At 35.3% G+C, this 14,910-nt stretch overlaps 1 protein-coding gene across 1 annotated transcript; it reads right to left on the bottom strand.

Moving 5' to 3' along the window:
• Nucleotides 1-3,816: 3,816 nt before the first annotated feature.
• lgi2b (leucine-rich repeat LGI family, member 2b) lies at nt 3,817-9,036 on the bottom strand. Its single transcript, NM_001039642.1, is given in 8 exon segments — nt 3,817-4,655; nt 4,735-4,899; nt 5,024-5,193; nt 7,771-7,842; nt 8,077-8,148; nt 8,307-8,378; nt 8,544-8,615; nt 8,820-9,036. Coding segments are annotated over 8 exon segments (1,638 nt in total). The 5' UTR covers nt 9,017-9,036; the 3' UTR covers nt 3,817-3,837.
• Between the last annotated feature and the right edge of the window lie 5,874 nt (nt 9,037-14,910).

The raw sequence follows: 14,910 nt of genomic DNA, 5'->3' as shown, positions 1-14,910 counted from the left end.
TATCATAACAGTTACCATGGTTTCTATTTCAAACTATAGTAAACTAAAGTTTGAAACTATCGTTTAAAATAGACGATGAGTGGGCCTCGCTGCTCCCACCCACCATAACCCTCACAGCGAGGTCCCACTACCGGCCTCCCGTGTTTCCCTGAGCTTGTTTGTTCCCTCCCTAGGGCTCAAAAGCGCCTCGCCCCAGGGAGTGCACGAGTAAACCGGGCGCCAGGCCGTACCAGTGTTCACTGGATGTTGCTCGGCAGCACATTTCGAGCAACAAACACGTAATGTTTTTCGCGATATTGCGTTTATGTACGCAAACCGCAAGCAACTATAGCACAGACGGGCCCGAGTGAAGCTTCACGAAGCGGACTTCGTGAGATTGGCGTGGCTCCACTCGTACCGTCTGTATTGAACTCACCTTTGTCAAGTACAAACAGCAACACCGAACGAACTGACAACACTGAGAGCCGACGAGCTTTATAGGAATGCAGATGCAAATTTTTACAAGACACGTCACTGCTGTGAGTCTCGTTGTCATGGTGAGCGCTGAAGAGGACTCACCTCATTGGAGCAGTCACAGACTCGGGAATCTGCGTCACGGCGAGTTGCAGTCTGCTGTGGACAAAAAACATATTAAATATATTAAATATATATTTTTACATTTTTGGTGCTGTGTAATATTCTAGGATGCAGTAGAATATGGAGACAGATGAATATAATTGGGTATATGCCGAGCTAGTGTTGTTCCCATACTTACAAACTTCCGGTGACCTGTTATTGTGATTTTTTTTTTTTCATTTTATACGGTTCCTTTTACAGCATCGATGTTGTAATGTAATTAAAATACATTCAGTTAAATAAGCTTTGGCATTCATTTAGTTATTCAAGTGTAAAACGAGACAAAAGGCTTTTTACTCGCACTCGCACTCGCCCGTCAGAATCAGCAGGCTAGCGCAGAAGCTCCATTGAATATACTGGGGTAAAATAAATGCTCATATTATAAAGACATGGCAGGGAAACATGTCTTTTTAAGATTTCTTTTTGGCCTTTTTGCCTTTATTAGATAGGACAGTGTTGAGACAGGAAGACAAGTGGTAGAGAGAGGGAGGGAGGGGGGGGGGGGGGGGGGGGGGGGGGGGGGGGTTGGGGTAGGGAAATGTCCTCAAGCCGGGATTCGAACTCACGACGCGCTATTGCACCATGTGTCGGCGCGCTAACCACTAGGCTATTGCACCGACAGGAAACATGTCATTTAATGCTGTCCTTCTTGTACGATCTGTGGCCCACTTTATATCGGATATCACTCAGCCAGTGGAGATCACTGATTTTTAAAGAAAACAGACCTTAAACGCGCAGATTTTTCCATTGGCATAAAGTTCACTATATATATATATATATATATATATATATATATATATATATATATATATATATATATATATATATATATATATATATATATTATATAGTATTGTTATTATTATATTATTATTATAATTATATAGTTATGTAAGACATGTTCCACAATCAGTCAACTTTATAAAGCACCGTATGCATAAAAGTATAAGAGATTCAGTTGTAATGTAGCTTTTTACATTATGTGTCAAAAATATATATATCAATTTGCTATAAATTCATTTAGCTGTAATGTATTCGTTAACACCCTGTAAACTTGATCTGACAAATCTTGTACAAACATTAAACATGGCTTTATCACACACACAAAAGCCTGCCACTTGATCACTGAATTATTCTGTTTATCAAACTTTAAATTGCTGTCCAAATTCACTCCCAATTGTTTAACATGGCTAAAATATGACGAAAAGGTAAGATGATTTGCTCATTAAGGTTTGAATTGCCAAACACAATACACTCTGTGTAGAGATTGTGTACCTGAAGAGTCTGAAGCAACCGGGAGATACATTTGAACATCATCAGCATATGGAGACATTATGATTTATCATGACTGAACCTAATAGCAGCATGTATAATGAAAATAAAACCACAACCATTTGTATATATCATTCAGATAACATTTTTATATATGATACTAAATATTTAAAACATTAGCATTGTTTTATTACAGTAAAACTAAAACATATTGTTGCTGTACCTAAACCACAACACAAATTCTCATAAGTTTTGCTACACTAACCTAAGCTTAACCAAAATATTTCAAGAAAAATTGTGGTTATACAAACCTTAATACAGCTGATAAAAAATGGTTATTACAAATTTACTATAGCCTAATAAATCTGCCACAATTACACACACACACACACACACACACACACACACACACACACACACATATATATATATATATATATATATATATATATATATATATATATATATATATATATATATATATATATATATACTACTTACATCAAAGATATTTAGTGTGTATGCTTGCATCTTGCATTTTCTGCTGATTCAGTAAACTTGCTCTGGTCTGCTTTATTTATCAAACGCAAGTGCCCTGTCACTAAGAATGATGCTGCTGACTGGCTGGTAAAGCGATCCTTGTGAACATAAGCAGTTTCTCACCATCAGGAATGAAGTGTCATCTGGAATATCAATTGTCATGTGATTATTTTTAAATTAAATCTGTGTAAATATTAAGAGCACAATAATAGTTTATTATTTGTATTTTTTGGAAATTGATTTGCATAATCAGTTGCTTTTTATGTATAGAATAACCTTTTTATGTAGTAAAACATGGTTAATTTTCATTAGGACATGCAATTGTCCATTAAACAGACTGAAAATGCATATGACAACACAAGAATAAATGAGCAGATCAATATAAGATATTTTATTTATTGTCATTAATATAATTTCAATTGTACATTCAGTATATTGCTCAGCCATTAAACTGACAAAAGAATCATCATCTGTAAAAAATAATCATACTAAAATAAAACATTTCTAAGGCTTTCATTTGACAAAGGCAATAACACTGAGGGTCTCTACTGAATAATAGCACTAGTCAGCACCAGTGGCATGCTTGCATAAAGTCAAACCAGCTCATTAGGATAAATTAGCTTGAAGCTGACAAGCTTAAGTCCACAGCTTCTTAGATTAAAGCCTGAGTCCCTACCTTTGGTCAACCTGATATATCACAAAGGAACTATTTAAAGGGCCCTGATATAATAAAACAGTCCTGTATTGTTGACATCTGAATAAATTAAGCTGCAATGCATTAGTTTTTATACTTTAATAGAAAAAGTTGCATAAATAGCTTTTGCAAGACAGATAGAAGATAGTGCTGTGCACAAGGTTTCGGCCTTTTTGTTGACAAAACATTACATTCATAGATATAAAGGTTACATGTATTGTTATATTAAAGGATAGAATCACTGTAAAACCCAAACAGTTAAGGTAACCCAAACTATTTGAGGAAACCAATTGCATCAAACCATTTAAGTTCAAAAACTAATCCTAATGAGTACTGTGAACTTAATCCATTTGAGTAAATGAAGCAATTAGAGCACTGTAAAACTCAATCAATGAAGAGAACTCAAACCAACTGGGTACTGTAAAACCCAATAAGTTAAGGCAACTCAAACCGATTGCTACAAACCATTTGAGTTTAAAAAAAAGAATCTATATGAGTACTGTGAACTTACTCAATTTAAGTTAAAGTAATGAAGTATTTAATTAACTCAATACCTTCATCAACACTGAGTTCAAAACTCTTTTCAAAAGAGTAGAATTAACTTTCAGTCAATTTTGAGTAAACAACACACATTTCATTTGGTAAAGTGGACTGCAGGGTTTTACAGTGTTCTTTGTTTAGCATTTGACCAGATAGAGCAAGTAACAGCATATGCCTTATTTGCTATAATCCACTAAAATATGTTCAAAAACCTTGGTTTTGCCTTTGAAGCTAGTGGCTAGCACAAAATCACGCTGGTCTGTGGACAGAGCTGTGAATGAGCGTGGCCACTGAACATACACATCCCTGAACTTGATGAAACTCTGGTTCTCCTCATCCCACCTGAAGATCTGGGAGAAAGAATAATCACTGCTCAGGATCAAATAGTGCTGCTCTTTGAACTTGACTGGCTGTAATACTGTGGCGCCGCGTGAAGGGAAGCCCTGCACTTCTTCAAAGTGTTTCCCGGTCCACTTCATGACTTTTGAGTCACCGATGTAGCAGGCGAGGGCAAGGTGGAGAACACCATTAATCCTAAAGGACTTCACGCTGACAATGTCCTCCATATTTGCTATCTCATCGAGGAGAACGAACTTCTGGCTGCTCTTGTTCCACTGGTAAATAACAGGAACCTGTGAGCGACTCACCAGTATGAGAACTGATTTGCCATCTAAATCAAGGAACTCTGCATCAGTGTCTCGAAACCACTCGTGAAGGAACTGGTATGGGTAGAAGCCGGTTTCGTTCCATTTAAACAGAGTGGTCATTCCAGCTTTGGAACTGTCCACTATAAGGAAGAACCAGTCGTCTCCAATCTGGAAGACCTCAATGTCATTTGGCTTGGACACATTTAGCATTTCAACTGCCTGAAACTTGGTGAATTTATTCTGTGCTTGGTCGTATTTGTAGACAAGGGAGCCATCGAAGAGCTGGAGGACAATGACAAACGCCTGCTCGTTGATTAAAACAGATCGGCACCCTACAGCAGACCGACCTGAAACATAATATATTAAGAGAATGAAACAAACTTCTATACCTGTTCATCATTTAGACAAATGATTATGGAGTCAAACCTGTGATGTCATCAAAAGGCCTGAATTTTGTCTCAATGTGATCCCATTCCATGATGATGCAGCTGTCTGAATTTGGAACCGCCATAGCCACATATATATCATCTTTATGAGTAAAGATGTCAGCAGACATTGACTGAGTATTCAATATCTGATGCTGAACAAAATCTGAAGGGAAAAGATTCAGACATTTTTTCACTGAACAGTTCAGTTCTTTTCAACATATCAAGATATTTGTGGGCAAGATTCAACTAAAACTAATCAGAGATATCGGAGGAACAGAAATAGTTACCTGTGGAGACACACTTGCTGTGTTTTTCTGGGACATCCTTTAATAGGACACCCTTCATGGCCGATGGGCTGGCACAGTAAACATCTGAGATTGTGGCATTGGATCGCTTCAACCACAGCATCAGCCACATGGACTCACAGTCACAGTGAAACATGTTTCCTCGCAGGTCTCTGTTTATTGGGCAAGAATTCATTAGAACAACATACAAGGCATAGCATAAGACCATTTTGAGAGATGTAAACAAAAACAATGGTCCCAGCATATTTCCTGTTTTACATTTTTAATTTCTATAGCTTCCGAGAATCCAAAAAGAGCCACATATTGATAAATAATGTTATGGTAGCTGATTTGCTTCTTTTTATAGTTAAGAAAGAGTTTGATAGCAAGCAGGAAATGTTCATGGGCCATGACCACATTGAAATGGTCAATAGATCATATTTTTGGTGCATTTTAATAAAACAGTTTTAATTCAATAAAATAAGAGCTTTGTTAAGAATAGAAATTAAACATTTAATTTTAGACAAAATATTGCAGAAAAACGACAAACTACAAAATTTACACCAAAACTGTGTATTTTTCCATATTTTTAAAATTATAACATATTAATGTGCATGAATATATTAATTTAATTTAATAATTTGCAAGTACTAAACATTAATTTGCATGTACTAATTTTTGTACCCTTATTCAGAGTTACTTTGTTAGATAAGCTAGTATTGATTAATCTGAAGTATATGCACAAATATAATATTGTAAAGCAGCCTATATGGAAAATAATAGTTCAAAAGAGAGATCTGTGAGAGGTGTACTTATTTATGTTGAGCACTGTGACCATATCTACATTATTTAAAAGAATAGTTCACTCAGAATGAAAATTGCCCTAAAATGTACTTATCTTTTCCAAAGCCATCGTTGACTTTCTTCTTTCAGATGAACACAGTCTAGTTTTACATTGTATCCGGCCTCTTGTATAGTTGTGTTGGCTAGTGGCAATATTTTGAAGCTTTCAAAGTAGTTCCCATGAGGTTAATTTGTGTTTTAGATTAATGTATTTTTTTTTTTTTTTCAAATTTAAATTAGAAACTCAAATCAATTACAAACATTCTCAACAACTTCTTGGCTGACCTCTGATTCGACATCAGAAACATGAAATTGTCCACATTCAGTTAGTTACTGGCTTTTATATTTATACTTGTTTGTCTTCTCTGACTGAAGATTCTGATAGGAATGTATCTTACCTCATAAATCAAGTCAGAGGTCAGCAAAGACATTATCAAGAACATTATTGACAGCTGCCAAAAGTCAATGATTTAAGTTTATAATTTAAAAATGCAAAAAAAAAAAAAAAAAAAAGCTACATATACACATCAGTCTTCTTCATAAGATGTGCTAACCCCTTGGTGGCAGATGGATTTATGGGGTCATTTCATTTTTAAAGTGAACTATTCCTTTTATTTCATTGTGTTTTTCCCATATGGCTCAGCATGGTATATACACTCACCAGCCATTTATTTGTTACACCTCTTTGACTGCTCGTTAATGAAAAATTCTGATCAGCCAATCATATTTCACCCTGTTGTATAAAATGCCTCAGAAATGTCTTGATAATGTCAGAGAAACATTTGAGTTGACTGTAAGCAAACAGTAACTCAAATAACCACTCATTACAATCAAGATCTGCATAAGAGCAACTCTGAACACACAAAACATGAAAAAAAACTTGAAGCAGAAGAGCTACAGCAGCAGAAGACACACCCGTGACACTGCTGTCAGCTGAGAACAGCAAATACGCAGCCTGATATATGTTGAAAAAGGTTTGTCTGGGCTATTTCTGATGTTTTATTCAGATATTAGGGTCAACATTTGGCAAATAAACAACATGCTGCATTGTGTCAACAGTTCAAGATGGTGGTGTTATAATAATGTGACGTTTACTTGGGACACTTTGGGACCCTTTACCTACTTAGTACCAACTGAGCATATGGAAACCACAGATCACTTCAGTTTTGTGTGTTTTCATGATGCATCATCAGTCATCCAAGATGTAGAGCAGTGAACCTAACAAATCTTGCGTATTTTACTGATTACAGCTGCTGACAATGATATGGTCAATGTTTTCATCTGTACTAATCGATTGGACCAGAAAAAAACTTTTCGAGCACTGAAGACCGATTAAACTCATACCACATCAAGCAGAATTTAGCATTTTGAAGTCAGTTTGTCATATATTGTATACCTTTTTGTCTGCTTACTAAGTCATTTAGCAACTTCCACACATTTCTCAGTGTCTTAGATAGCTTAAACAAGCAGAACATCGTATTTAGCGGTAGATTACTGTGCAAAGCAGGTCTTTATATTTGAGTATCTCCATCATGGCCAGGTTGCAAATCTCAAACCATCTTAAAGTTTCTTAAGATGACAGTGAGTTTGCTATGCTCTTACGGCCTCCACAGCCTACAGATCTCTCAATCTAATAAAGTACTTTTGAAATGATTAACGGGAGATTCTGATCCTGGATGTGCAACAGACAAAACTGCAGCAACTGCATAAATCTATAACATCAATTTGGACCAAAATATCTGGGGAATATTTCCAGTAGGCTAGCTTGCTAAATTTAAGCTAATAAAGAGGAAGGTGAAGCTAAAGTGGGGGTTGTGATGATGTTAATAATAAGATGAAGGTATTAATGTGGCTGGTAAGTTTGCACATTTTTAAATAGTTAACAAAAAAACAGCAGAAAAACTCACAGTTCAATCAAAGAGCGCAGCTCAGAAAAAAGAGCTCTGGGCAATGATTTTAAATTGTTGTTTGCTAATGATCTGTGAGAACAGAGAGAAAAGTTCAAAGATTTTTAAGCACAATGCACATAATAATACTTAACACAACAGCAATATGTCATATTATGTAGTGACAATTTTACAAAAATCATAATAACATTATATTAATATATATCATACTATATATATAATATATTTCATACTAGTCTTATAAATGTATAGTCGTACAAACAAATGACATAAATGTGCATTCAGTTCCCTTAATGATATACTCACAAATGTGTAACATCCCGAAGTCCTCTAAAGGCATACTTATTTATTTCTTCAATCTTGTTACCTTCAATAAATCTGGTCAGAAAAAAAAATGTAAGTCAACAAAGAATTTCAGCCAGTCTGTCTGCAGGGATATTGATAAATATGGATGCCAGAATGTTAACCAGAAAAAAAACACCATAAAGAGGTGATATTTCTGCTCATGAGTTGAGTAAAGCTGCCCATATACTTACAAATACTCCAGATGAGGAAGCCCTGAGAATGCATCCTCCTTTATTTCAGAAAATGAATTAGAACTAAGAAGGCTAAGAAAGAGAAAACGCCACGAACATGATCTTAACACCCACACTGAAGTAACACAAGCATGCCAACACAACAATGAACGCCTTGTAGCTCATATACATAAGTGTTAGTGTCTTCTAAAGCAGATAAACAGGAAATTGAATAGAATTGATGCAGCAGTCACTTACAGCAACTGCAGTGAGGGCATGAGCGAGAACATTGCCTCATTGATTTCTGGGAAACTGCAATTAACAATACTCCTAAAATAAAAACAATCAATTTTTAGAAACAACACTTCCTTCATTTATTAAATTATACTAAACGTTACGCTAATGTACAGTTTCAGCGTCGAAAACAAATCGTTTATAGGCTTAAACGTTAATCACAATATTTCATGTTTAATATCGTGCAATTATAAGCAATTTTGCTCAAAAATTATGAGGCGAAGATAATTATAGACTTACAGAGAGTTAATGTCACTCGGTATAGTCCGCGGGAGGAGAGAAGAACCGATGCAAATGATTGAATCTGTCGTACAAGTGCACCCTGAAGGACATTTGAATACTCGCTTTGCTCGGCACAGCTGAAATGAACCAACGAACAGTAAAGTTAGCAGAAGACACTTTCGAATGGAGGATAATTTGCTGTTAGTTAGATCCATGGCTTTAAAGCGGAGTGTAAAGCGCTTCTCTCCTCTGTCCCGCGCAGCGCACTGAAATGCAGCATCAAGGACTGACTTGAGAATCAGCTGCTCTGTGATGCGGTCAGTGCTCGACTGTCCCATTACAGGAGGCCTCATAACACAGCTGTCAGATCACACCACCTATACATGTATGTGTTTACTTGCCTTAAGATGTTTTTAATTGGCTCATTATTTAAATTACTTGGTTTCATCCCATCTTTTTTTTTCTTTAAGCCATGACCTTTTTAAAAATGGATTTTGACTGTTAATGCAAACAACATATGATTTAGAATAGAATTTTATGTTTATTTAAAACCCAATAGCCAAAATAATACATATCCTCCACATCTCTCCTACATCTTTTTAACTACTCTAATTCGCCTTTGTGTTTAAAATGTATACTGATTAATGGCCATGTAACACTGCAAAGGTTTTGGTGCAAGGGGAAATGGTCAAATGGAAAAGGTCTTTAACATGTATATTTTTTGGGTATACCTAATGGACGCAGTTTTTCATCAGCTATTAAGAACTTGTATTATAACCTTTACTGCTAGAAAATTATTTTACTTAATTAGATTAGTAATAAATCTCCATCACTTAATGGTTGGCACAAGATCATTTTTGAGTTAATTCCCCTGGTATATCTTAACCATTTTTTACACACAAACAGAACGTTTTTTCAGTTTGGACTCCATATTTGTATGATTTGGAACCTAGTCTTTGCTCTATCTCGCTAAAAGCAATATTTTAACTGTATTATTATCTGAAAAATAAGCAGTGTTTTTAGCCCTTTTTCTCATCGGATTTATTAAGGGTAGTCAAATATATTAGGTTTTATATATAATAAATTCATTGTTTTGTGTATTTTTCTCTGCGTGTCTTTTGAAGATATTTCTGTCAGTATTATTGTAAAAATCCAATGAACATAATTTATATATATATATATATATATATATATATATATATATATATATATATAAACAATCAATAGTCATTTCATCCTCATTCATATATCTATTTTGCATTTAGTACTAAAATGTTTACTTCAGGATAAACAAATTTCCCCATTCGAACTTATCCACAATATTTAATTTCTGTCCTATTTAAACGATTAGTTCACCAAAAAAGAGAGAAAATTCTATTATTAATTATTCATTCTCATCTACCAAACCCTTGACACATTTGTTCTTCTTCAAAACACAAATGAAGATATTTTAGATGAAACCTGAGAGCTGTCTGATCCTCCATAGACAGAAACGGTCCTGAGACATTCAAGGTCTTTTGCATAGCATAAAAATATGCCCTTCCAGCTTCTTGAGATTACTCACTTAAATCACATAGACTGAAGTGTCATATAAAAGACAGGAATATAGCAGCGTTTCCATCCAACAAGTCAAAGAGAACAAAATCGTCACTTCCTGGTAAACTGGTGCCTAATATCAACAGTGCCTAATATCCCCTATAGTTTGCTGCAGTAGGTGAAGCTGCGTCAATCTTTTCTTTATTTATTAAATGACTTGTGTAAGATGCAGAGCACAGATGCTCTTGACAGTTCTGGAGGCAATTGATAAAATAACAACAAAATAATAACACTACTACTGAAACGAGTGGGGTCTGGCTGCAGACTCGGTGCAGTGCAATCTGAGCTGCATCCGATGCTTTTTAATGGGATCACCTAACCCTAACCCTACCCCTCACAGTGACATCACTAGCTCCATTGAGTGCATTGTGTCTGACATTGCATCGCTGAGAAATGCAATCTTAGCTTGCATCATTAAGGCTAGGCGTTTTAGAATGACCAAAACAACATTTCAGATGTTTTAAAATGTCCTCAGCCTGCTGGTTTGTCCATTTACACACATTTTCATCATCACATGATCTCTAATAACAAAATCACATTTTAATCTTAGGGTAAACTAATAAGCAAATAATAATTATTATAAAAATCATACATATAAAGCATTACATGGTGGAAATACTTCAAACCATTTAAAATATTGGCACATTTTTTCATGTTTGTCTTGCGGAGTAAAACAACTCATTCTGTTTTCTTCTGATGAACACGGCAGGACAAATGAACTGAAATTATGTTATTAGAATATAATTATATTAATAGAATGCCTCAAATTAATTATATTTCTCATTAAAGATTTTAATTATCCAAATAAAATCTAGTAAGTATATGGATTTTTTTAAATAAATTATAAAAACAGTATAGCAATATGTAATAAACTTTAATTTCAAGAGTTTAAAAAAATTATCAGGATACTGGTGATAAAACAAAAGTCAACTAAAGTATAAAAAATGCAAAAATTATGCTATTATATTGGGAGGTTTTTACGCTGACATTTTTACCCTTAATAAACCTCAGTGTAAACTTTTTCATTGACAGAGAAGATCTTAATAAGTTAATTGTCCTATCAGTAATGCTTTATCTGCATTTGTGGAGGAAGTCTGACAGTGCACATAATATCCTGCCAACCAAACCAAAACAAGTGTGTAAAGTGGAATCCTGCATCTGATAATGACTCAGCTATTCACTGCCTTATGTGTTCAAGTATCAATCTACACCAACATGTATTACATTAAGATGAATGAGCGTCCTTCATTTCTCTAAGATTATACTAGATGATGCATAAGTACAGCAATAATTCTGGCTACCAATAATAAACATCAATATATGACTGCATATAATGGACTCCGTGCATGAATCATTTAGAAGCAGATCTGATTTCAGCATGTAAGTGCTTTGTCTATATGTGTGCAGGGAGGTGCTGATTGGTCTACGCTGCAACAGTCAGACACTTTTACTATGCATTATATATCAGTGGTTCTCAACTTATTTTGATGCAGACAAAACTCACAGTGCCTCAATAGATGGCAAATGACCAATTTAGACTGCAAATTCCTAGGTAAACCTGCAGGCGAATCAATACAGACAACCTCATCAGAAAGACTAATCGAAAACTCTACTTTGCCCAAAAATGAAGGCTGAGGAAATCCAGAAACCAGTCAGCACCTTATTTCAGGCTTTAAACTGAGATTGCACATGAGTACTGGGGAAATCATTTGTAAAGCTTTAAAAGTTACAACACATGCTTAAAACACATTGTAAGCCTTAAAGATCATATGACGGTCAAACACAAGGCTTCCAATTGTTGTGTCTGTGACAAATAAAATGTATTTTACAAAAAGAAAATATATTTAATGCAAGTACAATTTGTTACAAAAAAGTTTTGTGCAAATAAAATATCAAAGTACAGGTGGAGTACCAACAAAATTGCCTTCTTTCTTTTCGGCTTAGTGCCTTTATTAATCAGGGGTTGTTGCAACGGAATGAACCGCCAACTTATCCAGCATATGTTTTATGCAGCGGATGCCCTACCAGCTGCAACCCATCACTGGGCAACACCCATACACTCACATACACTACAACCAATTTAGTTTATTCAGTTCACCTATAGAGCATGTCGTTGGACTGTGGTGGAAAGCGGAGCACCTGGAGGAGGAAACCAACACGAACATGGGGAAATTCCAGAAATGCCAACTGACCCAGCCGGGGCTCGAACCAGCGACCTTCTTCCTGTGAGGTGATCATGCTTCCCACTGCGCCACCGTGACCTCCAATTGCTATCCAGTGTAATAGTAAATAGAGCAGCAAGCAGGGGCGGATTTAACCAATAAGCGAGGTAAGCGGCCACCAGGAAATCTGGGGGCCCCCAATAAATGCCTATAGTATAAATGATACCGTTATACAGTATATATCATCATTTTCCCATATATTTTCATTTCATTATATTTTGTATGATAAGCATCTAACAAATAAAATTTCAACTTTAATTATTACATCTACGCAAATTTGTCCCCTACTATCAATAATGAAGTGGTCCCGCAGCCAAAGCAAAAAAAAAAAAGGGAAATGAGAGATTTTATTACGATAAATGTAGAAAGGAGAGACAGAAAATCACCAGTATAAATAAATAGAAAATAAATAAAAGGATAGAGAGTGCATTTTAGGATTGTTGGGCCCCTTGGCTGGAATCAAATAAGAAATAATTTTCATTATCTGCTTCAGCTATAATTCATTCAAGAATATTAATAATACCACACTCATAAAAAATCACACTATGACAAATTCTGATGTGAAAACTAAAGGAGTATAAAACATTTATACATGTTTGTCTATTTAACTCTTATGTACTGTTAGGGAGGTTTTTATCCACTCTGGGGTCATTTTGAGTCTTAATTTGGCCATAACTTTTTCAGTGTTTCAGCTAGCAGAATGATTTTAATGACAAATCTTATTTTGACACATATATTAAGAAAATGCTTTGGATTTAATTTTTTTTTTACTTAATGATACACTCTGAGCAAATGTACTACCGTGTGGTTATGTTAGAGATGAAAACATCCACTGAAATAAACTGCTGTAAAATGCATCAGATAAACCTTTTTTAAAAATTTATTTGCACAAATCTGTTAATCAACCTCAGTCCAGATCAAAATTACTAAGTTGTTAAGAAATCTACAGGATTTTAACTCCTTAAATGGCAAATTCATAAATGATGTCATTGATTTGGTGAAAAAAAACACACAAATGATTACATATTTTCAATAATACAATAAGTAATTGTGGATTGGATTTTTTTTAACCTTTTATCACAATCTTGGACAGTTGAAACAACCGTGGGGCTGTTTTTGCCTCATTGGCTTCCATTATAACCACATTTTTTTTCATTACAAAACCATTACACAATATACATATGCATTTTTGATTTTCCCTGTTGAGAGGAGGTAAGTTTTGCAATTTTTACTGTTGATCATAAGTTGGTACCATTAAGCCTTTAGATACACCTGTGAAAAAAGTTTAGTTTCTGGATTTTATATGGAGTATTTATTCATTCATTCATTTTCTATTCGGCTTAGTTCCTCTATTAATCTGGGGTCGCCACAGCTGAATGAACCGCCTATATGCAGTATAAAAGCAAACTAAAGTGTGTCTGTGAGTTTGTGAAAGTGTTACATTGATGTGTCTAAGAAAATCAAAATATACATCTCAGCTCTCCGAACTACATGGAGTAAATAAAAACAAACATATATGCACCATCAAATGTGCTTATAAAGGAAGTCAATGGGCCAAAAACAGCCATCAACAATAAATTAGGGAAAAACTTTAAATCTAACAATGCATCAAAGCCAGTGTTGTTACTAATCATTCACATGTCTAAGACTGTAAAAAAAATCCACAACTACTTTTTATATTGAAAATAGGTCATTTTGTGTGTTTTGTGAGTAGTAAATTTGAACAGTGCACAAGAGTTAATGAATAAATAAATAGTTGGCTGTCTGAGCGGTTGGTTTTCAACCAAATTACTGATCTCACTTTGGCAGATCTAGTATTCGTAAGCAGATTATCCATCTCACTATGCACATAACAAGCCAGAGGATCCAGCTAATGCATCCTGATTAACTGACATTTTCTTTCAGTCAGATGTCAGAGTGGTCAGTAGACATCTATATTGTTTAAAAATAATGGACACATTATACTAAAGCACCCTGCAGCCCAAGACTGGTTACTCACTGAAGATAAGCAGAGCTGAGCCTGGTCAGTGGGAGACCAAATGGGTTGCTGTTGGAACTAAGTGGTTTTAGTGAGGCCAGCAGGGGTGCTCAACCTGCAGACTGTGTAAGTCCTAATGCCCCAGTAAAGTGAAGGGGACACAATAAAGCTAAAGATCTTTGCCCGAACCTGACAGGACCCGGCGGTAAAGCGCTAAACATCAAGCTGACAGGTAAAAAGACGAGGTCACTCGCTACATTGAAACCGCTGTAATGGGAAATTAAATGGATGTTCCTGGCTGGTAGAAGATGAA

Source organism: Danio rerio, chromosome 1 (assembly GCF_052040795.2).
Source record: "Danio rerio strain M-AB ecotype USA chromosome 1, GRCz13ab, whole genome shotgun sequence".
NCBI classification, from domain to species: Eukaryota; Metazoa; Chordata; class Actinopteri; order Cypriniformes; family Danionidae; genus Danio; species Danio rerio.
The sequence above is the reverse complement of the archived record's forward strand: the minus strand, read 5'-3'. Positions and strand labels throughout refer to the sequence as shown.